Source organism: Astatotilapia calliptera, chromosome 19 (assembly GCF_900246225.1).
Source record: "Astatotilapia calliptera chromosome 19, fAstCal1.2, whole genome shotgun sequence".
Lineage (NCBI taxonomy): Eukaryota > Metazoa > Chordata > Actinopteri > Cichliformes > Cichlidae > Astatotilapia > Astatotilapia calliptera.
The window spans coordinates 21838145-21865288 of record NC_039320.1 but is presented as its reverse complement, the minus strand read 5'-3'; the positions used below and the strand labels follow the sequence as shown (position 1 = coordinate 21865288).

Genomic DNA, 27144 nt, shown 5'->3' with positions numbered 1-27144 from the left:
AGACTGAACTTTTTAGACGGTTTTGTGGAGCCACATTTGCGTTATCATCTCTCATTTTGCCTAGAAATGACTAGAATTACTATACAACACCCACCCGCTCTTCCCGCCCCTCAGCCAGGATGACAACAATGCGTCCCCGACGCTTACGTCCAGTACGCCCCATTCGCTGTACCAAACGAATAGGATTCCTCTGTGCATCGAAGCAAACAATGAGGTCTACCTCTCCGATATCCAGGCCCTCTTCCCCCACACAGGTTGACACCAGTGTGTTGAAGCCTCCCTGTCTGAACTTGTGTACCACCTGCAACAAAAAAGTAGGAAAAAGTCATACAAAGTATAAAGTAGTTTAATCTTTCCAGCTTATACTGTCCCCCTAAACTCTTTAGTGCAACTATATAGCAAAAGTATTATAGAAATACAAATCTGTGCTAACTACATACTAATGGAAAACTGAAGTAATTGTTTGCTTGTTCCAAATTAGAGTCCCTTTTTATGACATTTTACAGATTAATATCTGCTCTATTTATATTCCATCACCAGACCAGCCAATGGGATGGTCAGTGCATTTGCATGTTAGTTTGATTCCTGTATTATTTGCTTATAGGAAATGGAACATGCAGTCTGCAGAGAGGAATTATATTTCTCTGGAACCAGCAGTGAAATTAATACATGGGTATTGCACTGACTGCTGTACACAGCTTCTTTGTTGGTTTTATAACCCTATACCCTACAATGTTCTGGTTCTTACACAGCGCTTTTCTACTCTACTTGAGCATTTAAAACACTTTATACAACATGCCTCATTTAACCATTCACACACATTCACACAAGCTTGTTTCTAAAGCTAAGTGATTTCTATCCAGATTCACATTGACGATGAATGCACTGGGAGGAACTTGTGGACCAGTATCTTGTCTAACGATATTTTGTCAGACTGGAGCAGCCAGAAATTAAACTACCAACTTTCCAATCAGCCCATGAGGTGCTTACCAAATGTAAACAAGGCAAGTCAAACTCAAACATGGAGTTCACTGCCATTAAAAGGAAAAGTTACAAATGAATTCTGCTGAATTTTAAAACAATACTGTACATGTGATCATGTGATCACAAATCTTTGAATATTTTTGGTCAATGCTTTCTGGGGGGTTTTCTCTTTTAAGATTGCATAGTCAATTTTAGCTTGGCAAAAAGGAGTTTAGCCTTGGACACTGTCCTCTTAGTCTTGCCTCTGCTCCCTTTATGGATCACCTCCACGCTATCCCTACCATCCTTCTCTGTCACACCACCCTCTTTGTGTACTCCTTCAGTCATTTACATAAATTAATCTTCTCCTGGCTTTTCCTTCTGCCTAGCAGTTGTCTGTGCCTCAAAACATTAATAACACTTGTCTTACTGTCTAAAAAAATGTGTACCTCCAGTTGCTCCTTTTGGGTAAAGCCCTTGACCCCCTTCCCAGCTGAAGCTTGGCCCATAAATGTCATGACCCTGATCAGCGGAGCATGGCGGTTCAACATGGCTGCGATCTCCTGTACACTCTCCCGAAATGATGAAAAGATCATCACACGCGTGCTTACCTCCTGAGGACCTGAACCTGGACATCGAGGAGACAGAAGAGAAACAGACTGAATAAAAAATTCCTTCAGTAATCCTGAGCTGAATTCTTTCTGTACGTTTATGACAGTCTAATTCAGACAGAGGAATGCTTTGTTCTGTGATCTTCTTGAAATTAAATACGCTCAGCTCAACCCGACCTCAAGAAAATGTTTTAGTTTTCAGTTCCAAGTTAATGAAACTATACTGTACCAAGCACTGTTATTTAAATCTCCTTTGTTAATAGATATAACCAATGTATGGATGCTACTGTTGTGGTTTAAGTTTACCACAAATTTAATGAACATCACATCCTGAGCTTCCAAAAGTATTTGTTTTCTATAAACATGGCAAGAACGATAATCAACCAAAACATGATGTAGTTAGAAGAGAATATCACATTTCTGCTTGAACCCACAGCATAGCAGTGCTATATTAAGTAGATCACCGTTATTGTTTGCTGAGCTCTCAGCCCACAGTCTGAAATGCTGCAGCACAACCTCCTCCAGTTTCTCCAGTTTGGGGTGGCTGTAAATGAATGGCTCATCTGGACCTACAAAAACAGTGAAACCAAAGCAGTGGATCCTTTGCTTTTTTTAAAGCAGGTATTTTTGTGATAATAGAAAATATCACTGATTAGAGTAAATTAAGATATCAAAACTCTTCTTCTGGCTAAATAACAGGCTCAAATATGTGAGTTATGTGAATTGAATAAGAACTTAAATACCAGCAGATGGCTTCATAAACATAGTTCCCATTTCTTTGTAGAAATCCATGAACGTGGGAGTTCTCTGCAGTTCGTTCTTGGCCCTGGACATCTCTGAGCCAAACAAAGCAAGGAGAGGCCTGATGTTAAAAACTTGTTTTCCACCCGTGGATAATGTGGTGTTCGAAAGGCTACTGTTCTCTGACTCAACATATTGTTTGGATAAAGGGCTAAGAAATGTACTGCAAAAGTTAAAGGTGAGGTGACTGACCTCTGGATCCGTCCATGATTCCTTGGATGTAAAAGAAGAGAGATCGGAGGCCCATCTGCATTAGCAGCTCGTAGCCATGGTACAGGCTGATGCAAAGGGCAAAGTCGCCCTCCAGCATTCCCTGCTGTGAACCCTGCTGAGTGAAAGAGGCTGTGTGACTTCACGAGACCAATGTGGGATCAGAGTGACAGTGGAAGAAAATAAATATAATATTTGGCCATTAAGTGCGGAAAAATAGTATGAAAAATAAAACTGTCCATAACTTCTTCAACTGCAGTAATAACATTTTTTAAACAAAAATGGAGTATATAAAATGTTCCACTAACAAAGTGAATAATGGATTTCTTTCTCCACTGAACCAAAGACTATCGTCCAGCACACCTCAACCCCGGCTTATTCTAAATAACCGTAAGCAACTGGAAGTATATATGCTGAATCTTTTGCCGTGCAATCAATCACTTATTTGCATATGCAACACAACAGCACTTAATTTTATCTGGAGTTGTGTTTCTGTTCGTTTTGCAATTAAAAGCCCAAGTTCACTATCTTTTGAAATCTCTTCTTGGTGTTACTAGTTTCTGAGGGAAACATCTGTCTCTTAGCATCTGCTAAGTGCTTAGCTTTTTTCTTTGGTACTCCCCCCGTATGCCTGTTTTGGTACAGTGTTTTAACTGGAAACAGCTGCCTACTGGAGCATTATGAAAATGAAGTGACAGTGAATCAAAGTAGCATTAAAGTTGCAAGCCAGACAGATAAACACAAAGTCCTGCAAAAAGTCATGATAAAGCTCTGTAGAGACAAGGGGGATAATTCTCTATAAATGCATCACCACAGGCTACCCTCTTTCCATATTCTTGTAAATGAAGATTAGCGACTTGATTATTAAATAATATTCAGAACAACAGATGCATTCACAGTTAAATCATTAAATAGCTGGCTACATGTCTCGAGTTTCAAGGCCCCATATTTTCTTAAAATGGGTCTTAGTAGATGTAAAAACCTGTGTATCATATCATGTAAAATTACATATTACAGCAGACAGTAGATACCACAATGGGACACAGTCATTACATGCCTTGAGGTGTGATGGTGGATTCTTTCGGAACTGATCCCTGGCAAGAATGAGCTGGTATTTGGTAAGAGTCCGCAGATCCTTGTGGCCCATCACTCGGTTCTGGACCAGACGAGACATGAATTTCTCCAGCACCTGGACAAATGGAGGCAAACACATATATAGGTGATCAATTGTAGGCCACTTCCTGTTCTTTGAGGGGGGCATTATGCATAACACTGACTAGTTGCATCCTAGTGACCCCGAGCTGAAAGGTACATCCAGGAACATACAGATGTTTGTTCTACTGATAAACAGCCTCACACACAGACTAAATGAAAGTCTGACTTCTTAACACTAAATTGCATTGAAGTGTTTCTCATCTCCCCTGTCCTTGTTTTCTTATAATGGGAAAACAGATTGAAGCGATTTTTCCAAGAGACAATTTTACCAACATCTATTCATCCTCATGACCGTGGATAATGGGAGGCTGGGTCATTACATTTTCAATTTCAGCTGGGTGGAAAAGCAACTCTGCAAAGTGAATGGAACAAAATTACCCTGGAAAAAAGTAGGTTACCCGGTGGAGTCAACTAGTGTCTAAAAACAAAATTATATAACACATGGCAAGCAATTTTTCTTGTTTTTTAGGGCATTCAAGCATCAAAATTAACAAAGTAAATAAAAGGTATTGTAAGCGATAATGAACCAGAAATGAAGATTTACTCTTTATGAGTGAACTGAGCTGAGGCCATGCCCCATATCTCCTTAAGGACAACCTGTTTCTCTGAGATTAATATGCATTAATATGTGTGTGTGTGTGTGTGTGTGTGTGTGTGTGTGTGTGTGTGTGTGTGTGTGTGTGTGTGTGTGTGTGTGTGTGTATATAGGTGTGTGTGTGTGTATAGATGTGTGTGTGTGTATAGATGTGTGTGTGTGTATAGATGTGTGTGTGTGCATAGATGTGTGTGTGTGTATAGATGTATAGATAGATAGATGTGTAGATAGATGGATGTATAGATGTTTAGATAGATAGATGGATAGATAGATATTTATTAGTTTCACAAAATGTATGTCACACAGGATTTTTTTTCTTATTAAGCTCAATTAACCACCTCAATTAGGTGAGGTGGTTACAGCTAAATCAAAATTCCAAAATGGGTGCTGGATGGAGATATAATTGCACAGTTCAGGTAGTACTCAATGTTCAATGTAGTACTGAGTACAGATGGGCAGCAAAAATGCTGTAGGCATTTCTATTAATGGTTACAATGAAATCTACCTGCAATATGACAAGGATGGAGCCAATGATGGATTTGCTTGTTTATATGAACAAACACTCTGGGGATAAAACAGTTTTACAGCCTTTTCCCCTTTTTTTCCCCATTTACTGTGATATATTAGTATATCGTCTGCAAGATGATGAGCAAAATGACAGATGAATACAAAACATTGGGTTTCCGACAATGCAGAAGCTAAAAGCGCAGATGTTTTTTTAGAACTTTTTAGAATCACTAGAAGGTATGATAATTTTCTTACTTCATCTATGCATCCACCATAGATGCTTGAACAACTTATTGATTGCAATTAAATTTAGTGTCGACAACAATCCTAGTCATTCATGACATTCCACTGATTTTCAATCGATGTAAAGATAGTGAAGAACAAAGTTGTGTCTGCACCTCTTACTGTAGCTGCTGTGTGTCCCTTTCTTACTTATAAGATATTTTTTTATTATTTTACATGTCAAGAGAAAGGACCGCTAGCAGCAACCAGCTTGTAGGCTGATAGGTGGAGCTCAGTGTGGAAATGTGTACACAGCGGTCAGGTCCAGATTATGAGATTACTCAGAACCAGATTAGTGAGGTCACTGTTTTAGGCTGCCTGGAATGTGAAGTGAAATAACAGAATGTGCTGAAAGAAAAGTGTCTACTCTGAAAGTAATATGTCTGATTATTTATACCTCCTCTTGTGTAGAAATCAATGCAAATCCTGGCCTCAGTTTATGATTAGTGTCAGCACTAGTTTGTTTCCAAGGGTATCCAGTGATTTACTTTGCCGAAAGAATTACTTTGGAGGTAAAGGTTAAGGTGTTGATTGGCATTTTCTGATTTAAATGTGGAAACTGGGAATGCAAACTTAAAATATATTTTCATATGTACATTTAGCAACTTGAGCATAAGGCAAATGCTATCTGAAATAAAGGATAGTAATATAAAGATGGTGTAGACATTGCACTTTGATTTATCTAGTGCTAGCAAAAAAGAGCTTGGCCCAATTGACAATAATGTAGTTGACAATCTCAATGAGCATGCTCTGTGGGTTCCAGCAGCTGATTGGTTGAGAGCGATGGAGCTAAGTGACGTGAGGAATTGGTCAAAGTCTGTCTATAGGCAGCTATTAATAACATAACCTATACTAAACTGAACTCTCACTTTGTCATGTAAACAACGAGGAGGTCTTCATGATGTATTTGTGTGTCTGTGTGTCAAGAGTTCTGTGTCTGTATTTTTGTGTGCATAGTAAAACTGTCTTAGTATCACTGACACTTTTGAATAAGTCTAAAGAGAAAAGAACCAGCTGCTAAATGAAGAGTACACACTTCAGTATGGTTAACCATGTGACAGCTGATGAGGCGACTGCTGCTACAAGGCTGCTGTTGTGAATCCATATCTGTCTGTGATGGCTTATAATGAAGAGAGGGAAAAGACAAAACTAGTGATTGTGTAGGTGGAAAGGCACAGCCATGGAGGGGCCACGGGTCCCCCCCACTCCCTCCTTGTAGACCATTGTAGGTGTGTCTTTCAGTGTATTTACACAGACCCTCCCACACCAACTATAGTAGATTATATAATATCCTCTCTACGTGCCTGTTGAAGGGTGCAGCATGGTGGCTGGCTGTTGCAGTGACACAGATCAGAGGAAATCCTGCCTAGTCAGTCCCCTAGCGCACAAGTTTGCGTGTGCTTATAATCCACTGCCTGGGAATAAAAAAAATCTGTCGAAAGACTACAGATTAAAAAAAAATATTAAAAAGATCTAGCAAAGAAAAGAACTGATTACTATTTAAAATACATTTTTATCACTCTTTTATAGGTTTTATAGCTTGCTTTAAATAAACGGCAAAGATGTAAATGCAGGCCAAAAAATTGCGTTCTTAAGGTCAAGGATGTCATCAACTTCTTTAAGCATTTGGATGCAAAAAATACACAATAATGAAATGCAAAGCTGTTACTGTGACAGAAAAATACATTAAAATATATGATCCTTTAAGCTGACAGTGAATGGAAGTTTATTACACAAGTAGAACATTTTAAATACCAATCTAGAAAGCATTTTTTCTGACTGATTAATAGAAAAGGGGAGACTTAGGTTTTAACTAAAAAAAATGTATATGTACATAAAAAATAACCAAAATGTAACCAAATCAAGATGTAACTGAAATAAGAGAACAAGTATAATTTAAAGTGAAAGGAATACATTTTATAAAAAATAAAAAGAACAACAGTATGCTAGAAATGCATCTTCTCTTCCTAAAAGGTCAGTTAAAATGTCAGCTTCTCAAATGAAAAAATTCCCGGCTTTGCTCTGTTTTAATACAATTACTGTAATTGAAATTATTGATGTCATGGTCAGTCACAATCAAGCTACATGCTGTGACCATGTCCTTGGGGGACTACAAGATAAATTATAGAAAGAACTCTGTAATTAAGCAAGAAAACAATTTTAGAATTAACTGAAAATAGGGGGGGAAAGTGCTTGCAGCTTATTTGACAAGCAAACAACAAATACATAGCCTAATTACATAGCTACTTCACATAGAGACTCCAAGGTTAATTGTTTAATTAGTAAATAATAGCTACAAACGAACTTGAAAATTACTATAAAAAGCTTTTTTTTTTTTTTATGCTGCCATTAGCTAAACCTTTCTAGGTAAACTGCTGGGTGAGGTATGTAAGGGTAGGGGGTCTTGGTGGGTGTGAGGAGAGGAGGTGGGGGTTGTGGGAGCCCACAGATCACGTGGTTTTACGGCCCGCCCTCATCTCTATAAACATAGCGCTGACCTCCGGCGACTACAAGGGAAGCGTCACGCTGCTCCGCACGAGCGAAAGAGACGTTGACTTTTTTGTTTTCAGCGGCTCCAAAGTGCTCCCGGTGAAAGAAAATGCGTCGTATATAAGTCAGCTATGCAAACATGGCTATGTGCATCGGGTGAAGCTTAGCAGCGCCTGGTTTGTCGACCATAAAGTAAAGGTTGTCCTAATCTGGACAAGCAAAAACAACGCGGCGCGTAGAAGGAAGAAGACTAGCGCTTGAGCAAATCGTCGTTCCGGACGATTTTGAAGCATTTATTCTTTTGCCCATTAATTTGAGACAGTTATCTCATTAGGTACTAGGCAATTTTACAAAGAAAAAAATGGACCGAGGTGGCTGCCAGATGAGTGGCGGCGGTCCTAGTAGTGGAGACGGTAGCGGCCCCGACCGACACGGGATGATCACACTGGAGGACCTGGAGTCTTTCTCGGAGGACCAGCCCGAAGACTCTGGCAATGGGAGTCTCGAAGAAGAAGGCCAGACCATAGAGGAAGACGAAAATCCAGACCGCCTGCTACATTACTGGCAGGAGGTAGCGAGGGGACACCAAGTGGAAGTTTCTCAAGGTGAAAATATACATATATATCTATATTTATATACAGAAATGATGTTGGGGGAATTGTTAAAAACCAAAAAGGTACATGCCAACGTAGCTGACATACACCTTGGCTTTTAGCCTCGTAGTTTTAGTAGCCTACTCTTCCTGTTTCTTTTATAAACTTTCATGTGAGGGATAGAAAGAGCGGAAAACAAGTCAAAATAACAGCTAAAGGGATGTTTAATTTTGGCACTCAATTTTTTTGTTGTTGAAGGATCCACGTACATTGACCTAGATTCCGGTTAGGGACATGGACAAACCTGTTCCAGCCAGAACATTTCTTAATTTCAGACAAGCATGTGTTTAGTTCGTAAAAAAAAACTTGTAAAATTTGTAAATTAGTTTAAAAATGTGAACGTAATAAATGCATGCTAAAACTAAAAACACTTTCGGGCAGAAGGGTTGTAATTAAACGGGAAAAACAATATGAGGCACACAGAGTTGTGGTTCCTACAGTTTGCCCATGGGGCCTCCAGGATCCCTAGTAAGAGATTTAGTGTATAGGGCTTAAAATCTGTTGTTTTAATGGCTACTACTTTTTATGCTTGAATATTTGCAGATTTATGCCTTTGGCCTACTTGAGTAAATAGTTCATCTGTCACAATAGTAAAGCCACACTTAACTCTTACACAGGGGGCACAGTGAGTATAGTGAGTTATTCACATCAAATAAATGGTGTGTAAGGCTCAGCTATTGCTACAAAATCATGGACCATGTATGGCACATAAAACAGTCCGGCATATACATCTGTCTGCTTACAACTCAAAATATTCATAATATTGGTTTGCAACATTATAGACACTGTGATATTATGATAGAGGTATTAGGTCAGGGCAACAAATCTAATACTTATGTAGTAATAGCCTGTTTGATCTAGTAGTAAATATAGTAATATTAGAATTTGTGTTAAGATTAATAGAGATGCTTTGGCTTCCTTTTTTTGTTGGTCATAGACAAAAACAAATTGTGTGGTTGATGGCAGATGACAGGCTGTTTTGTTTTGATGGGAAATACAAAGTGTACACTCGCAAATTAGACAGACACATTTGCCACTCACACTGTTAGATGTGCCTAACAGGATATTATTTGCTTGATTCAGCACTATATCCCTGTTAGAGGAATAACTCGGTAAGGTTACAGAAGTATAAAAACAAAGAATCATAACATGAGCTTGACTGTATTTGTGATTTCACAATGGACCTTTTTTTAACCTCACAATAACCACATGTGTGATATGTCTGACATATAATTCATGAAATAAAGCTAACGGATTTGCACTTTGTTAACCCACAATGATCAACTCTGTTTACAGTCACTAGTATTTCCTTAACAATGTTTTGTTTACTTGTGGCCAGTTCAACCACAGACTGTGATGCTGTGCTTTTTTTTACTTGTGCATTGGTACACCTGCGTTGCTTTATCAACACAAATAAAAAATTTCAGTCATACCTGGACCTGATAGAAAAAAAACGTCTTTTTTTTTCCCCTGAAATTTGGAAAAGAGAGAACACCGAAAACCAATTGTTAAAAGGTGATACACACACATAACCAGCTATATATGTACAGCGATTTTTGAAATCGTACAAAACAATGCAGGTGTAGGACTCTTATTTCCTTGTTCATTTACTCGCTCAGTTAGACGAGCAGAAGGATGAGAGATGAACTAAGGAGTGTGCTCTATATTCACGACCACAACACAGTTGTTGGTCCATATGGAAATGTGTTTTTATGTGTGCATGATGTATTTACAAAGTGTTTATAATGTAATCAGGGTTGCTCAAGAATGCCTTGTTCATGGTTTTAGGTTTTAAGCAACAACTGAGATGCTGAGTTTGATTTGAATGTACTATTAAACTGTTCCTCACATAGCATGTCCGGCACAAAACACACATGCCTCATACAGTCTTTAGATGTAATTTTAAGTTGCAACATTGCTTTGTGTTTAACTTAGAAGTATTAACCACTGAGAATATTAATTCTGACACCAAATTGGCAAAAGAGGGTCGGTTTATTTTAGTCACCGATTCAATCAGGTCTTCTCGATTCTATTAGCATTCCATTATTTTATTTGGAAAACTATTGGATTGCCTGGTTTTTCCTGGCTCAGAATGCAGGATGACTAAGTTAAAATGGTTTGTCCACATACAGTAAAGGCAACGAGTCTGTGGAACTTTAGTTGATAGAAATCCATGAATTTTCCTGTTTGTGCCTTGACCACTTTTTAAATCAAATGCAATTAATACTGAATATACAAAACCCTAATTAATAACAGAGTAAAAAGAATTTGGCAGCTGCAAAAATGAAGAACATACACAAGGATTTCACGAGTTTCAAAACCCTGTATTCAGATAAATTAAAAAGTTAATTCTGGCAGTGTTCCCATTTCCAAAATCTTTAGCCATGACTACAGTCTTCATCATTATCCTTTGGATCTGGTTAAAACATAAAAAGGTAAGATTACATTTGGTTGTGGGTTTTATGCAGGCGTGCTCAGAATTGCTCTATGCAAAAAAAAAAAAACCCACAACCAAATGTAATCTTACCTTTTTTCAGTTCATTCTGCTTTGCTGATTACTAACAAATGTTGCAAACTTGTAGTTTTCTAAGTTTGATTTTAGCATGTGAATTCAGACGTTGTGCTCGGCAGGAGCCAACAACAAAAACAGTAGTCTCGTACTCAGAAGTCTTTCAAGTCACTGGTGATCGCAGATCATGGAGACAGAGACCTGAACAATAAGCCTATTGAGATCAGTTAAACTTTTAATTTTAATTCCTGCTCGACAGCAATAAAACCTGCCCTATGGGGCACTAAACCAAATCACAGGCTTCTTATTAGTTCAGCCTCTGTATGTCAGAATACATGGATTCTTTTAGGCTGAATACAGTTTACATGTAACCTCTTGTCTATACTTCAGTATATGTGTAACTCAAATTATTTAACAAAAGTAATTGTTTTTATTAAATATTATGTGGTGGCAAGGAGCTTAAAAAAATTAGATGTACTTAGGAAAACTATATTTTATAACAATTCAAAGAATTTAATTATCTACTATCACCTTTAGATACCCAATCATTTAGTTTCTAACCATCTGCTATTTGTCTCTTTGGCTGCCCTTAGGGAATCCAGTAACAGACTGGCACATCCTCCTCCCTCTGTTCCCTGACCGCAGCACTAAGGACAAAATCACTTGCTGGGCCTTTCTGACTCAGAGGGGATTAAATACCTTGCCTATGCTGGTACTGAGGTTGTGGCCTCACTGTCGTACTAAGGGGACAAGCCTAGGCCACAGTAAACTGCTTTGCTCTAATTGGGACTGAGACCAGTGCTGCTGTTTTAAAATAGTAATAATTTGACCAGTAACCAGATTATTAAAATGCCCGATGCTGATAACAGACCAGATGTTTTTGATATTTAATGGGGGGGGGGGGGTTGTTGTTGTTGTTCTTCACTTACCTTCCAGCCAGTTACACACGAGTTCAGTGACAGAGATTTATGAAGATATGACATCAAAAGCAATGTGCCATAATGGATAAACCTTGGCCAATGGCACCATTTAATCACTTCTTATTTTCCAGTAGGCCAATGTTCAGCTGGTGAATGAACACATCATTGATCAATATATTGTAACTGGTATCCATAGCAACCAGTTTCATTAGAGGTTTTGTTTGTTTGTTTTATCGACTCTTTCAGGATACCCTGATGTCACTACAGGAAAGTCCTTTAGACTGTAATTTTCATGCTGGAGACAAAGATGATAATTGACTCACTGAAGAGTAAAATGAGGTCAAGAGAGCAGATATAACCAGCTGTGATGGAGGGATGAAGAGTTTCTAGCATGTAAACAAGATGAATGTTCATGCCACTTTGAGCTCACTCAACACCCACTGCATGGTGTGTTTAACTTTACATCAGTGACTATCCAATGAACCAAGCTGATCGCTGACATGCCATAGTGTCCCTTAAGATTGACAGTATCACACAAATTTAAATGAAATTTAAGAAAAACAAAACAAATTCAGTAGTTATGTCTGCTTATCTAATATGACAATGAAGTATTTGGCACACGCAGTGGTCTTACTAGGTTTGTACTAAAGCTGTTGTAACTTCTGTTACAACAACTTTAGTAGTTAGTATTAACTTCAAAAAACTAACTACTAACTTCAGTTGCTGAAACTATTTTTGTGCAGTGTTTTTGGTTTCTCTGTGATCTTTAGTAAAGCCAAAAATGCATGAGGTTTCCATGTCACAGACTGGACAAGGGTCCAGCAACACATACAGTACATAATAGGGGGACATATTAACAGAATTTAAAACCAAAATAACTAAAACAACAATGGCATGAGCACGATTACATCGATTAGAGGTTCTTGTCGGCTTTGATTCATTTTTGATTAATTGCTCAGGCCTGCTTCCAGCCAAACATCCTCATTTGAGTCCAGCCTGATGCTTTATAACAAATGTTTAAGTGATGAAATAGTTTTGATTAACAAGTTGCAATTTGTTATGTATGTACAATTGGCAACTACAAGGGGAGTGAAACGGAGGTTAGTGGAACAGGAGGCACACTGAAAGTGGGACGTGACTACAGCTCTGTATTGATTAGAAAGCTCAGGTACAAAAACAAGCATTTGTGTTGACTGTTCTGCGTCAACACTGAGAAGCTTTGGAAGTTCCGCCATTGAAACTGATGAGTTTTCTTGATTGTGCAATCAGTACATGCCTGCACGTGTGTTGGTGAGGGTGGGGGCGAGGCTGTCATAGATAAAATTTTAGAAATTAAAACATTTTATTGTTCATTCTGGGTCCCTGCTCCTAAATCTGGTTAACTATTGAATGAGGAAACTGCAAAACGACAAACAAAAAAATTTCAAAAAATATATATATATAACGTGTATATATATATATATATATATATATATACATACATATGTTGAAAAAATGGCATATTTTCTTTGATTACAATCTGGTGACTGACTACCAAAGAAGTTTTGTTCCCTCTTGTTCCCTCAGTAATGTTTGTAAATAAGAAACCTGTCTGTACAGTTGCTGTTTTGGCTGCAGCACAAAGTTCGTTTTTTGGGGGGGGGTTTTAAAATGCACTTTGCCACTTCATTTTGCATAACTAGTGAAAAACAAGGATTTCATAAGCTACAAAAACTTTTATTGGCAATTAATTAGAAATTTAGTGGTGCTAATGCCAAAACCTTTTTGCCAGGACTGCACAGCGTAATGCTTCATGAGATCCTACTAAATATTTAGACACTCTTTGTCTGTTACATGCATCAGTCTGCTTTCTCTGTTGCCAAGTAATTGATCCCCTAAATAACACACATCTCTCTGACCTTGTTGCCCTCATGATATTGAGTGATAAAATGTGATTGAATTGGATTCACCTTAAGTGCCTGGTGTTTGATTGTTCATTTCTGTAGTGATGTTAAGTTTGAGGATAAGTAGCCCTTTGGTAGTTGTAATCAGTGGAGTGTACACTAGTCTTTTTTTGTTTGTTTTTTTTTGCAATTCATTTTCTGTTTGTTTAATAAATTAACTAAATGAAATGAATGAGCATAAAATACTGCAAAGTGCCAAGGCATCTCTAGTGCTGTAAAAGAGCAGGTGAATAAGGTTTCAAAACCATTGGCCAGTGCTGTAGTCTCTCTCAGTTAATACCAGTCTATACCTGGCCTTGGGCAGCTTTAGTCAATGTTCCCTTCCATCAGCTCTAATAAACATAACTCTCTTCAACATCCTGGCTCAATGCTCTTCCCAGCTGGCAGCGCTTTCTCCCTCAAACTAACAACACTGCCAGCCAACAGATTACTGCAACTGAGGACATTTCGCACAGAGAAGAGGGCACACTGCACATTTTTATACAATGCAAGAGATAATATGTACTATTTGGACATCATAGTAGGGAGTTGCGTGACTATACACATTTGTATTAATGCATTTTAATTTCCTTAGCATGGAAGGCCGAATATGGTATCAAGAAAAAGCCTGTTACTGAATTCCCAGTACACAGGCTCAGTTGGGTGTATCAAACTGCCACGAACATGCTACAAACTATCTTATAGACATGTTTTTTGTGTGTGTAACGGGTTATGTTTGTCTGTTTGACAGATATGGCAGAACCCATTCAACAGCTAAGCACCAATAACCAAGGACGCAGTCACAGAGAGCAGATCCCGTTTACCCTCCTTGGACGCAAAGAGAAGGTATCACTGGCTTTTACTACTTTGTCAAGGGAAATGGATATAATCACCATCTTCCTATACATTTTAATGTTCTGCATAAATGAGCAGCTGCCAAATAGGTCACCCAGTTTAAAGGACTGGAACATATCTGCACTGAGAAATAGACTTGAATATTTATACCCTCCAAGTATTTGAAGGGTCCATCAAAAAGTTAAGTATACTCTACATAAGAAAGACTGTAAACTACTTAATACAGTGGAGCCATGTTTTTGTCAATAAACCTAAACATGATTAAGCTCATTGCAAGTTTATGTAAATATAATTATATATTTAAGTCTGACATTATTATTATTATTATTACACCTGAATTACAATCCCCCCCCCAATTGTACTACAACACACGTAGGATTTGTACAAATAAATCCTACATGTAAACGACTCCTCTCTACAGATATCCAAAAAAAAACCCAAAAAAACACAAATGTCAATCTACAGTCACGTACATGTTTTCTCTGTGTGAGGGTCAGATCTTTATTTCTGTCAAAGTGATCGTGTCACCCAAAGCTGTTTAAAGTCCTTTGTGGACTGTATAAATAAAATAGGCTAATTGGTTTAACTTGAGTTAATTAGTTCATTAAAACTTGGCCGGAGACTCCAGTTAAACAAAGGGCAGTCACGGCACGCTATTCTTAGAGCAGTTTTGGGCATCTTGTAAATCACACATTTTGCTAACATCCAGAGTCCAGTTTCCTTCCTGAATCCTGGCATAAAACATGCTGTCATTTTAAGTTGATTTTAGATTTACAGATCGCACAACCGTAAGTGAAGAAAAATAAGATTGTTGTACCTGCTTAAGAAAAGTTTCCTATGCATTTAAGAACAATTTAAAAAAAAAATACTGAGAACTGAGGGAGTTTTGTAGTAAATAAGAGGTTCATTTTATTTGGAAAGCTTAGTGAAGACTCAATTAAAAAAAAAAAAAAAACCTGAGTGCATAATTTGCCTTTGTAAAACCTGTAACCTTATTTTAAAAAAAGGAAAGAAAATGTGGGTAAAACAAATAATTTTGATTTGAAGTATTTAATATTCACAAGACGTGCTACTTTTATGTACACTTAAAAGGCCAACCACTGTACTTGGTTTCTTGAAATATGCAAATCTGCAGACATTCGTGTCCACAGCTGTCAAAACCTTTGCTCCGTCTACCAGAGTATTCCTAGGATGTTTATGTTTTTGTCTGTGTTTTCTTTGTCAGTGTGGTGAGATCCTGTATGAGAAACGCCACTATGAAAAGGGTCACTGGGCTTGTATAATAATGCGTGAGGAGACGTATGAACAGAGCATTTGCTATGGCTTTATGAGGATAATGAGATACATCTGCCAACACAACTCCTTAGGTGAGTCCGGAAGCAAGAGACTTTTTTACGCATACGATTAGAGGCTGGCAAGCTGATTTAAGCTATTCCTTATATCAGCCTGACAGTGATACTTTGCTTTTTTCTACATGTAGGTGACTATCTGGGCATGACGCTGCCTATTGTAACAGTGGTGCGCACAGATGAGAATCATTCTGCAATGTCCCCTGATGTCACTGTGGCTTACTACCTTCCCACTGAGCACCAGGCCCAGCCCCCCCAACCTCACGACAGCGACATTGTCATTGAGACCTGGCCTGCCACTGTTGTATATACGAGGTTAGTACCGTATTTTCACGACCATAAGGCGCACTGTGCTAAAAGGCGCAGTCTCAGTTATGTGTGCCCTTACTGTATTTAACACACACATAAGGCGCACTGGACCATAGGGCGCATACAAGTACCGTATGCGTATTTAAAAATAAAGCGGGAGCAAACCTGAATTCGGTACCTTACTCACATTTCTATTGCCGGTAATCGTCATCATCAACAACACACAAGCATACAAGTGTGCCTATTTAAAAATAAAGCAGGAGCAAAACTGAGTTTGGTACTCACATTTTTATTACCAATAATCGTCATCATCAACAACACACAAGCATACAAGTGTGCGTATTTAAAAATAAAGCAGGAGCAAAACAAAGTTTGGTACTCACATTTTTATCATCAATCAAACCCATCGAAGTCCTCATCCTCTGTGTCCGAATTGAACAGCTGCGCTAAATCTCCATCAAACATGCCAGGTTCACTGTCTTCACCGTCAGAGTCACTTTCCGTGCCGTGCGGCTCCTCGGAAATGATGCCGGCTTTTGCGAAAGCTCGAACAACAGTGCCAGCAGACATGTTAGCCCAAGCATCTACAATCCATTGGCAAATTGTGGCGTAACTCGCCCGGCGCTGCCTTCCACTCTTAGTGAAACTGTGGTCTCCACCGGTCATCCATCGCTCCCAGGCCGCTCGCAGCCTTACTTTGAACGGGCGGTTCACACCGATGTCCAGCGGTTGGAGTTCCTTTGTCAGGCCTCCCGGAATGACAGCAAGCTCACAGTTCATTTGCTTCACAAGTTTTTTCACATCGGCTGTGAGATGGGCACGCATAGAGTCACAGATCAACAGCGATGGTGATGCGTGGAAAAAACCACCTGGTCTCCTTACATACACCTCCCTCAGCCAGTCTTTCATCATTTCCTCATCCATCCAGCCCTTTTCATTTGCCTTAATGATGATTTCTGCTGGAAACTTCTCTTTAGGCAAAGTCTTTCGCTTAAAAATCACCATAGGCGGCAGTTTCTGTCCATTAGCATGGCAGCCAAGCACAACAGTAAAAGAAGACTTTTCATACCCCGTTGTGCGTATCGCTACCGTGCTGGTCCCCTTCTTCCCCACAGTGTGACTCACCGGGATGTCAAAAGTGAGCGGGACCTCGTCCATGTTTGTGATGTGGCTGGGCTGGATGTTTTTGTCGCCGATGTGTTTGCTGCAGTAGGAGCGGAAGATGGCCAGCTTTTCCTTATAATCCGCTGGAAGTTGCTGCGCTACCGTAGTCCTGGTCCGGATGGAAAAATGGCACCGTTTCATAAAAAGTGAAAGTGAAACTGCTTTTAGCCGAATGGTGACCGTCGAAACGCTTCTCCCGCTCGCTCTTTGCTCGATGATCCACCGCTCGAGTCTTTCCTCCAACTCGAGCCACCTCGCCTTATGTCCGCGGAAACTCAGCTGCGTTTTCTTGACCTGCCGGAGCTTGTTTTCCAGCTTCCTCCATTTGCGAACATCGATTCGTTAATCTTAAATTCTCTCGCCGCTGCTCGATTTCCATGTTCCTCCGCGTAGCTGATGGCCTTCAGTTTAAACTGTGCTTCGTAAGCGTGTCTCTTTGCCATTTTCAGGGTTGTTAAAACAACGATGTCCTGCATAATGCACATACCTGTTCTTTTATACAGGTATGTGCGATTGTCCCGGTATATACGATCAACGCCCACACTTCACCCTTTAACGTTCTCATGGTGTTCTCTACTACGTCCTCCTTACAACACATAGGGCGCACCGCGCTATAGGGCGCGCTGCACTTTCTGAAGAAAATCTAAGACTTTTAAGTGCGCCTTATGGTCGTGAAAATACGGTAGCTTAAAAAAAACTTTTCTAAATGAGCTCCCTCCTTTTGTTACTGACTTTACAGTAAGTGATTATTAAGGTTAGAATTTGTGCTTGGTTTTACACTTATAGATCACTCCTTCCCTCTTCCAGAGCCTTTAGCGGTCCCACCAATGAAGTGACCATCATAAACCAGATAAGCACCTTGGCCGAGCTGCTGGAGTCTCCAGGAGTGTGTGTCAACGACTCATTCATCGTGGCCGGCTACACCAACCCTGCTCACAACAACCGTCAGAATGAAATCTGGTTTTTAGAGCGGCGCTAAGGGATAGTGGGATTACGTGGCATCCTACTTGTGACCCTTAACCTTCATAAAGACTCCCTTAACACTGCCCCAGCTTAGCTACAGCCTCAGGTGCAACATCGTCGTCAGTCACAACCGCTACTACCTGAAATGACCACCAGCCCAGCAACACTCCAGAACCATCTGGTTTCATCTTTAAATGACAACAAGCTCAACCTCAGTCAGTTTTCCTTTCTGTTCATTTTAGTTAGATCATTTGGCACACAAGAACTGAACTCGACCACTGCCATAGTCTTGTGAACACTACTCAGATGATAGGGTGAAGCATAGCATTTACTCCTGCTTAAAGATGGCTAACAACCTTTTCCTAAGCACACTGCCCACTAAGTGGTGTCAGAAACATGCAACAGCCTGCTCATCTGCAGAGGAGTCAGGCTTCGTGGTGGACATGCAGCCATATTGTGCTCCCTTCTTTTTTGTTGCGCAGCCACAATGTCTTGTTATGGAATGACGCCATCATTCTCTTGCTTATTGAGGCATTTACAGCTCTGCCACAGTTGATCCACTGTTACTTTACCTCTGGATTACATACTTCATTACAGGTTATAGGTTTGTGATAACAGTCACACAGCATATTCTGCATATTCAGTAAAAAGTGCAATATTTATTAGATAACCATAACAACATGGAAGTACCTGGGCCACTAACCTAACCCAATCTAGGTGCGTTCAGTTGATGAAAATTTAGGAGGGGATTCTGCAGCATCCATCTTGACCTGAACTAGTGGCTTTAACTATAAATAAGCTTGACACAAACGGTGATGTTAATTTAGAAAACAAGCACTTTTGAACGGAACTTGTTCATGTGTGTTTACACTTGAATGTAAATCTACGGGACAAGGGGGTAACACACAGATCACTTCTACAAACCAAATGCTGAAACACTCACTGATATATATATATATATATATATATATATATATATATATATATATGTATATACCATATATATATATATATATATACCGTATATATATATATATATATATATATATATATATTTTTTTTTTTTTTTTTTGCTGAATGACAATCATACAGTACTTATAGATTATATACATCCTTTTCTCTTACAAAACTAATGCAGTGTAACGCATTCCTCATGTTTCAGGTCTTGTACAGTCACAAGTAGTTACCCAAGTACCTCTTTTTGTGCTTTAAAAATAAACAAAAAACTACTTTTTAGTATTAGTCATCATTCACTAACAATTGCAAATACTACCACTGCTGAGTAGAGACGATGCAAACTCGTTAAGAGATACACAACAGAGAATATAACTGTGATAAAAATAGAAGGCGCAATTCTGATTCAGTTAAACTAATCTTCTATCAAAAGAAGAGTCTATAAAGAGATTGATGGTTTTATTCATTATATTTTAATATAAAATCATTAAACAAATTAATTCAGAACTCCAGCTAACCCTGCAGTTTGCAATAACAGGGATTTTTCTCTTCTGGAAATAAGAGAATCTCTCTTCCAGTGAGATAAACCTGGTAAAGAATTGGCCAAATTATCACAGTGTGAGGATTTTTACCAGAACATTTGTAGCTTTTTTCTTTCTTTTTTTTATGTAGGAAAATACAAGGTAAAAATGATCATTGTGTGAAACGGAGAGCATTACAATTAAGAAAGTTGGTATTGGGTTGGGGAGGTTGCCCAGTCGTAATCTCAAGAAGAACCGGTTAACATCAGTGCATCCAAATCCAAAGACTTTATTCTGCATTAAATGATTGTAGCATTGCTATGATACTCTGTGACATCTGTAGGGTGTAAACTCTTGCAAAGCCATGTTACGTGTAGGTCGGTATTCCCTCTGAGAGCCTAGTTACATAGCAACTGCAAGTGTCTGGATTTAATTTGTTTTTGCTTTTTTTTTTTTTCTCTAGTGTTCTACAAAAGTGTTATGTAATGTGAAAATTAAAGTGTACCAACATGAGCTACTGTAGTTTTTTTTTTTTTTGTTTAATAAAAATGTGCTTGTCTCCTGTCTTTTCAAATCTACTCTGGTGAAGTTTTTACAAGGTTGACATACACGGAGCTTGAGCTCTGCGCAGCTTTTGGCATATTGATGAAGAATTTAGTTTTATTAAATAACGACCAGTCTTATGAGTCAGATGAGCTGATGATAAAGCTCCAGATTTACTATGTAAACTGTTTGGATACAAAGTAGCTGCAGACAAAATTACTCTACTCCTTGCCAAGTACAGCCTAAATAAACAGTCTGAGAAAGGGCAAAAGTCAGATCACTTCATATGCTACCAATTAACCACACCACACACGCGCGCATTATGAATTACAAATACAACAAATGAGAGGTTTGATTATTTCAATAAAAAAAAAAGGAGCCAGCAGAGACAAAACATGAGGAATAGATTGTGTTATCTGTTGGTGTGCCAAGAAAAACCTAAGGCTGCAAAGCAAATAGCTTCCAGGACCCATTATACTTTTATTTTACCTCCAGGGGACTATTCTCTCTTTTTTGTGGTGCCAAGTGTATTAAATAAAAGGTGTCACACCCTGCCTAGATCTGAAATGTAGGACATAGTCCATTTCAAAACATCAAATCAAATCAAAATTTATTTATATAGCACATATTAAAACAACAGTGTTGACCATAGTGCTTCACAGTCAGTAAAAGCATGAGACAGTTAAAACAAACAATGAAAGAGGACAACAAACAATAGGTAACAACACAACAAGCTAGACCAGCCAACTAGACAGAATCAAAAGCCGAAGTAAAAAAATAAGTTTTAAGACGTGATTTAAAAGACTGGATAGACTCGGCAGTACGAATATGAACAGGGAGGTTATTCCAGAGTCTAGGTGCCACGGATGCAAAGGCCCGGTCACCTCTCGACTTCATTCGAGTCCTAGGTTGTGCTAGGAGCCTGTGATTGGACGATCTAAGTGTTCTGTTGGGATTGTATGAATGGCGTAGTTCAGAAAGATAGTGTTGAGTTACTGGAGCAAAGTAATTACACAATCCAAAAATAAGGACACAGGCAGTATACAGTAGTCTATCATAGTGCTGCTCGTGGGACAATACAGCACTCTGTGTAACACCTAAAAGAAATAAAGCCAGCTGACTGGAATTGCATGAAGGCTTAAAGAGTTTTTAGCTTGCAGATGAGACTGAGTAATAATACTGTAATAGATAGTTTTAGTCATAAATATAACCTCATTTAGGTTAATTCAATCTTGTTGGGCAAATTGTTCTTTAATGCATACCTACAGCTCCCATAACAACAACCATAAAAGGTGTAAGCTTTAAGCCAAATATCTTCTGAGCTCAGTAGCCTTTAGATGTGCCGTCATTAAATCCGCACTTAATCGAACCGCAAGAGAAATGCGACTCAAGTCGATATATGGGCAAGCACTGGCCTTTCTAATGTCTGAGCCAAAAGCTGGACGAAAAAACAGAAAAAGCACCTGTATGCATGACTGCTTCATTTTTCTGATTTGTTTAACAGTTACTAAATTGTGCTTGCATGACTGCAGTAATGAATACAAAATAACCCAATGTTTTGGCAGTGGAAAAGGGATTTCAGCAGGTTACCAACATCCTCCAATCATAGAGTAATATGAAGAGAAAGAAAAAAAACTAAAAGAAAAAAGAAAAAAAAGAAAAAAGAACTCTGCCCTGATAACAATAAAGAGAGAATTAGAAGGAAAAGACTAAAAAGGAAGAAAGTGCAACACAGTAAAGAAAAAAAATACAGCGGGTCTAAAATTTCAAATGCAGGTGTCACATTCCTGTTAACCAGCCAGCTGAAACAAATGAAGTGGAGCTGCACACTTAAAGTGCAGAAGACACAAACATGATGAGGAGAGAGCCGATCAGTCTACCAGCACTAAAAGCTAGACCACTGAGTGTAACAGGATGTGGCTTTCAGGACAAATCAATCAATTTAATATGAACTGACCCAGAAAGAACCTCACAGGAAGGAGAAAGAGGTGAAGCTGAAAAAGTTTTTACAGTTGAGGAGTTCTGTTTTTTTAATAACAGAAGGAAGCCAAAACTTACCACAAGGTGGCAGTAAAGCACCAAAGGAAAAACTCTTAGCTGCTCTACAGAATAATGAAAGCAAGCACAGGCAGACAAAAAGCAAAGAAAGAGTTTGTATAAAACTAACTTCCAAAAAATATATAATAAAGTCATGGACTGGATTCTTTCAAACACTGTGCATACAGAAACGCACCATTGACACTTCATTATTTACCTATCACATCACACAGAAACAGCAACCGCCTTCCTCTGGAAGATACTGTATCTGCCACTCCGTAAAAGCTGCTCCAAAACAGCTTGAAAAACACAATAAAGAGCCTAAGGTATTGAACCTAGCATCCAAACATCCTTGGGACATACCAGAATAAACCCCATCTGTGCAACAACCCACCAACCCAAACAATCCAACAGTATGTCCTCATGCCAGACACATAACCACATAACACACCCTGCCTAAAATCCATGAATGCACTCCATGTTTTGACAGCAGAAAACAACCATACATAATATTTGGCAGATTTTTTTTTAATGTACCCCTGGTCAGTGCATGTTGGTTGTGGAAACAATAAGCAGCCTATGTGTTCTGCACAAAATAAAAGAACTGACATATTTTATTCCTTGTAGAATTACATTTTTAAAAAGTATAAACAATGTCCTGATCAGAACAGAGACGAAAAACATGACAAATCATTTGCTGCCCCTACCTGCAGGTAGCATGTCTGGTAAGCTGAAAGGGCCTCACCCAGAGGAACCACAACTTTCTCCACATTGCGCTGGTGGGAGTGAGCCCGGATGTCAGGACTGTCTTCTGAACGTAGCTCAATATGGGAGATGAGCAAATTGGAGATCACAGATTGCACCGACTGGAAGGATGAAGTGAGGCGGATTGCAGATTAAAGTCTACTCACTTTTAGGTCACAGCGCAGAAAAAAAAAGTGCATCTTTCTCACCTTTGTATCTCCTCCTGGGGTGGCGCTAAGAGCCAGTATGCGGAACTGCAAAGTCTGGCTGCCGAGCAGTTTGATGACCTAATGAAGAAGACCAAGCATTAGACATCATCTCCACTAAATCTGGACAGTTTACATAACTTTTACTGCAAAAAACCCAAAACTAACCATTAAGATTTAGTTCTTTAGTTCACACTTATACAACTTCATGATGTCAAGCTTTGATTATTTCTCCAAAGTGTGTGTACCTGGCAGTAAGCATGGTTGCCCAGCGCTTTGTGTGCTTCATCGATCACCACGCACTTTACCTGCTGGGCCGGGCAGGTGTCTCTGGACAGATCATTAACCATGACCTGAGGCGTGAGGAAGAAGACCCGCTTGGATCTCCAAACCTCTTGTCTCTGCTTTGCTGCTGTGCTACCTATGAAGCGGTAGGTGCAGAATTTGAAAAGGGGGAAGATGGGTGTTGTGCATCAGATTTTATGTGATTTTCTTTTTTTTACCTGTCAGCTCAGCCATGTGTGCTTGTGGGATCCCCATCACTTTATAACAGGCCTCAATCTGTTGGGCCACTAGAGGCTTGGTGGGAGCCATGAAAACAATCTTGCCTGATGGATACCAGCGATAGAAATTGTACATAACCACAGAAGCTATAAAGGTCTTTCCCAGACCAGTGGGAAGACATACCAGAGTGTTCTGAAAGAGGGCAGCCTCTGATATCTTCAGCTGGTACTCCCTGATAGGATAGTTGGTCGGGTAGATCCATACCTTAGCTGAGGAACTGTCAAAGCCAGGGAAGTCAGGATATGTCTGCCCACCTGAGGGGGTTAGAGAAAACGTGGGCTCTTCTGTTCTGGCAGGGTTGTCATGCTGGAAACATTTAGCATTATCAAGCTGGAGGCTTCTTTCAGCTTCATACACGGCGACCACCATCAGATCATCGTCTTCATCTTCATACGCAGGCGTGGGGTCCTCAGTCCCCACTGGGTTCGCTAATGTATATGCTGACCCGTGACCATTTTCAGACCAGAGGGGATAAGAAGGAAGGTGAGCTGTAGCTACCTGGGGACTGTTGCCTGGAGTTGTTCTGGGGCGCCCAGCAGCATTTTTGCCATCTTTTATCGGGTTAACAACTTTGTTTTGGGAGACGGAGACACCCCAAGTCTGAAATAAAGTCTTCTGGTTTGAACCGCCACTCATTTTCATTACCGGCGGCGAAAAACTTTAAGGGCAAAACGCCATGTGAAGAGCAGCAACATTGCAAGAAGACCGTCTAGAACACAAACACCCGGTCATTTCCGCCGACGTTTTCCAAAATAAATCACTTCACGTTGAGAAAAATTATTTTACACAACTATTTATGGTTCATATATTTGTAAACTGTACAAAATTACACTTATGACCATATATGAAAGGTTAATCTGAAAATATGTAAATATGTTGTTATATCTTACAAGGGCAACCTTTTATTTTTTAGATTTGGCACAGGAAGTAAATAAAAGCTTTGAGTTACGCTCCCGCTCTCCGTAGCGGCATAGTCATGTTACCATAGCAATGGAGAGAAGCAAATGGGAGAAAACAATCGTAAATTTGCAGGTAATTTATCTGCTGTCGATGATACATGTTTATACGCAGAGTAATTTTTCAGGGTGTCTTTTCTGTGCTACGTTTAGCTTCTTAGCCACTCTTGCTTTCTCAGGAAAACAGGTGCTAACGTCTGCTATAGTTAGCATTCATATGATAGTGAGACTACAATTACTCCTTTCCTCGCCACAGGCATGCTCGCGTGGATATCTGGTAAGGAAAGAAGTCTGCAAAGCACGCGAAGACTTTGAAGACATCGTGAAGGAGATTGACGGGCGCCTGACGCATTTAAAGTGGACGGACACGCTGATCTCTATTCCCCAGTTCATAGACACGGTAAGTGGCATTTATGCGAATAAGGGTGACGTTTAATACCCCACATACAAAATGTTCTCATGCATTTGCTTTTTGCTTTTTCAGGGCAGCCTACGTCCACCACCCAGCAGCCCTGCCACTAAGCCTCTAAATCCAGAGACAGATGTCAGTGCTACTCCCCAGATCCCTGCACTCTCACCAGAGAACAGAGATCATCACTGTGCCCTGCTAGAGAAGACAGAAGCAGAGAGAGATGATTCACAGACCTGTTTACCCAGCAGCAGCTCTATTAGAGGGGAAGGAGAGGGCCAAAGACAAAGCGGTGTGGTGGAGAGCACAGCAGGGTCGTCATCTGTCTGGAGCAGTGTTGAGTTAGATATGAACTATACTCAGTCTCATAAAGGTATATTAAAGTTTCACACAAAGTGGAGCCATGTTGTGTGCGTGTGTAGAAGGTGTTTTAAAAAATATTGCCTCTTGTTCAGTCTTTAAGAAATTTACAGTCACAATTTTCAAGATTCAAAGAAGATGCATTCACACAGTCCTTAATTTAGTTATAAGGGCTGGTAACTCCCAAAAGGATTAACAAATCTCTTTGGGATTCCTTCTGCCAAATGAAACATGTGTAGTTACCTGCTGTGGTGACCCGTTGTGAATAAAAGAGAAGCCTAATGTAGCTTTTGCCTCTAAAAATAGAATCACAGAAGCTTAAAAAGTAGAATGCAATCAGTGTTCACCTGCATTAATTACACAGTTTGTCTAGCCTCAAATGTGTTAATCCAAAACTGAATTTGGTGAAACCTTTTGAGCCGTTTCGAATTCGCCATCCCTCCATCAGGTTCTCATCGGTACTGCTTGACTCAGGAGGTGCCCCGTACCCCAGAGGCCCTGCGTTTCCATAGAAGCACCCTGACCATGGAGCTGCTCTGGCTTCAGCAGGCAATTGACAGCAGGAAAAAGGTAAGGCGAAGAAAGAGAGAGATGTAGTGCTTCCCTACGTTTATTCAGCAGTGACAGTCTCCCGCTGTAATAAAATTGCTTCTGCTCCATAGTGGAATTTATTTACTGGTTCCCAAAATAAGTTCATCCAGCAGGTCTGAGAAGCAGCCTTCGTTCTAGAGCCTACATCCAACAATCAGATAACAAATGTTAATTTTGCAGTAAGTGTCAACAGTGACTTATTACGGACAGTCCAAACCCCCCAGCTACAAACATGCACGCTGGATGGTTTGGCCCATTTTCTCCCATGTATTAAGCGTGTAAATCAGGTAGAAGCATGTTTAGCTGTCGGTACCCTTTACCCTCACACTGAGAGCTGATTTAAATCCTTTAATTTATCTTTAACACATTTCGTTGCTTCCGTGAGGCGCCCTTCAGCACCAGAGTGTGTAAATTTGCCAAGATGTGGAGCAACACTTTTTATAGATGTGTTGTCATGCACTGAGAATGCACTCATCCAGACATGCAGAAGAACATGTTACTTTTAGTGACTGTTTTCTTTCTTTTTTCCTACAGTACTTGTCGCTGAAGGATAAACTTAGCGTGTCCTGACGGCATCGTTACCATGAACTGGACTTAAACATGTGGGAGTGATGCCTTCATGTACGCAGGAACCTGCTGCACTGAGTACCTTTTTCGTGTTTGGCACAAGTTAATAAACCTGTATATTGTGTATTTTCATGTATATAAATAAAATAAATGCTATTTTACTACAACGTTTTCTTTGTTGTGCTGTCTACCGCTTGGGCTTCACTTGGAGCATTAACTGTGCCAGTTTTAGATGGTTTACAATTGTGCATGGAGAAGTTTTGTTCACTAAAGTCCAGGTGAGCATGCTTCCCAGGAGCTCATATTTCTGAGCTATCACTATCACTCATTTCATTAGGAAATTATCCTTCAAATGTTCACAGCAATCTCCTATT

The 27144-nt window shown here is 39.6% G+C and overlaps 3 protein-coding genes across 4 annotated transcripts in view; 2 read left to right on the top strand and 1 right to left on the bottom strand.

Moving 5' to 3' along the window:
• fancm (FA complementation group M) overlaps positions 1 to 24614 on the bottom strand; it is a 43908-nt gene extending 19294 nt beyond the window's left edge. The window contains exons 1-10 of the mRNA XM_026151464.1: positions 23827 to 24614; positions 23572 to 23744; positions 23327 to 23404; positions 23081 to 23239; positions 3643 to 3774; positions 2568 to 2700; positions 2318 to 2410; positions 2039 to 2143; positions 1413 to 1591; positions 95 to 301 (exon numbers count right to left, since the gene is read on the bottom strand). Of these exons, the coding sequence (XP_026007249.1) occupies positions 95 to 301; positions 1413 to 1591; positions 2039 to 2143; positions 2318 to 2410; positions 2568 to 2700; positions 3643 to 3774; positions 23081 to 23239; positions 23327 to 23404; positions 23572 to 23744; positions 23827 to 24529 (1962 nt within the window). The 5' untranslated portion in view covers positions 24530 to 24614. The remainder of the gene's footprint in view (positions 1 to 94; positions 302 to 1412; positions 1592 to 2038; positions 2144 to 2317; positions 2411 to 2567; positions 2701 to 3642; positions 3775 to 23080; positions 23240 to 23326; positions 23405 to 23571; positions 23745 to 23826) is intronic.
• On the top strand, positions 7672 to 19259 carry soul3 (heme-binding protein soul3). 2 transcript variants are annotated; one of them, XM_026151465.1, is made up of 5 exons: positions 7672 to 8279; positions 14430 to 14524; positions 15759 to 15900; positions 16014 to 16197; positions 18142 to 19259. In XM_026151465.1, the coding sequence occupies exons 1-5, from the start codon at positions 8036 to 8038 to the stop codon at positions 18332 to 18334; spliced, it is 858 nt and encodes a 285-aa protein (XP_026007250.1). In that variant the 5' UTR covers positions 7672 to 8035; the 3' UTR covers positions 18335 to 19259. The 2 variants fall into 2 exon arrangements, with proteins under 2 accessions (XP_026007250.1, XP_026007251.1); XM_026151466.1 differs by having other exon boundaries at positions 7673 to 8279; positions 18163 to 19259.
• Positions 24615 to 24826: 212 nt separating the features above from the next.
• On the top strand, positions 24827 to 26932 carry iqcc (IQ motif containing C). The gene is made up of 5 exons (XM_026152331.1): positions 24827 to 24919; positions 25100 to 25243; positions 25328 to 25625; positions 26061 to 26182; positions 26738 to 26932. The coding sequence occupies exons 1-5, from the start codon at positions 24878 to 24880 to the stop codon at positions 26771 to 26773; spliced, it is 642 nt and encodes a 213-aa protein (XP_026008116.1). The 5' UTR covers positions 24827 to 24877; the 3' UTR covers positions 26774 to 26932.
• Positions 26933 to 27144: the final 212 nt, after the last annotated feature.

Excerpts from the sequence above, each read along its gene's own strand:
- soul3 (XM_026151465.1), top strand. The coding sequence starts at position 8,036 with ATGGACCGAGGTGGCTGCCAGATGAGTGGCGGCGGTCCTAGTAGTGGA. Across the intron at positions 8,280-14,429 it reads CCAAGTGGAAGTTTCTCAAG|ATATGGCAGAACCCATTCAA; the intron begins GTGAAAATATAC and ends TCTGTTTGACAG. Across the intron at positions 14,525-15,758 it reads TCCTTGGACGCAAAGAGAAG|TGTGGTGAGATCCTGTATGA; the intron begins GTATCACTGGCT and ends TTTCTTTGTCAG.
- iqcc (XM_026152331.1), top strand. The coding sequence starts at position 24,878 with ATGGAGAGAAGCAAATGGGAGAAAACAATCGTAAATTTGCAG. Across the intron at positions 25,244-25,327 it reads TTCCCCAGTTCATAGACACG|GGCAGCCTACGTCCACCACC; the intron begins GTAAGTGGCATT and ends TTGCTTTTTCAG. Across the intron at positions 25,626-26,060 it reads CTATACTCAGTCTCATAAAG|GTTCTCATCGGTACTGCTTG; the intron begins GTATATTAAAGT and ends TCCCTCCATCAG.